At 65.2% G+C, this 488-nt stretch overlaps 1 protein-coding gene across 1 annotated transcript in view; it reads right to left on the bottom strand.

Moving 5' to 3' along the window:
* Nucleotides 1-401, bottom strand: part of MNEG_6421 (glyceraldehyde 3-phosphatedehydrogenase) — a gene marked incomplete at both ends in the record, with an annotated part of 1,107 nt that extends 706 nt beyond the window's left edge. The window contains 2 exons of the mRNA XM_014045107.1: nt 29-131; nt 352-401. Coding sequence (XP_013900561.1) covers nt 29-131; nt 352-401 — 153 coding nt within the window. The remainder of the gene's footprint in view (nt 1-28; nt 132-351) is intronic.
* Nucleotides 402-488: the final 87 nt, after the last annotated feature.

The following is a 488-nucleotide window of genomic DNA, read 5'->3' as shown; positions in this document are numbered from 1 at the left end:
GCCCCACCCCGGGCCGCCCCGCCCCCACCTTGACAAAGGAGTCGTTGAGCTGGATGCCGGCCTTGGCGTCGATGATGGACGAGTGGGCGTCGTGGATGAAGTCGGACGACACCACGTCGTCGGTGGTGAAGCTGCGGGGCAGATTCGCGAGAGAAGGGGGGGCTCAAGGCTCAGGGGCCGCTCGGAATCACACGAGCAAAGGTGGTTGGCGCGAAGGCACTGGTATCAAGGACAGCCTGCGTCGGTGGTATCGGAACTCAGCAGGCGACCAGCCGCTCAATCCCACATTGCGTCGTCCCCGCCGCCCTTCTGCTGACCACTCCTGGCTCCTGTCCCGTCCTCGCTGCTCACCCCAGTACGCCCTTCATGGGGCCCTCCGAGGCGGCCTTGAGCTCGGCCATGATCTCCTCGTACTTGGCGGGCTTCTCCAGGACAACGGTCAGGTCAACAACAGACACGTCCTGTGCGTGTGTGTGTGTGTGGGGGGG

Source organism: Monoraphidium neglectum, assembly GCF_000611645.1.
Source record: "Monoraphidium neglectum strain SAG 48.87 unplaced genomic scaffold scaffold01039, whole genome shotgun sequence".
In the NCBI taxonomy this organism is placed as follows: Eukaryota; Viridiplantae; Chlorophyta; class Chlorophyceae; order Sphaeropleales; family Selenastraceae; genus Monoraphidium; species Monoraphidium neglectum.
Note: the sequence above shows the minus strand (reverse complement) of the source record. Positions and strands in the feature narration are given on the sequence as shown.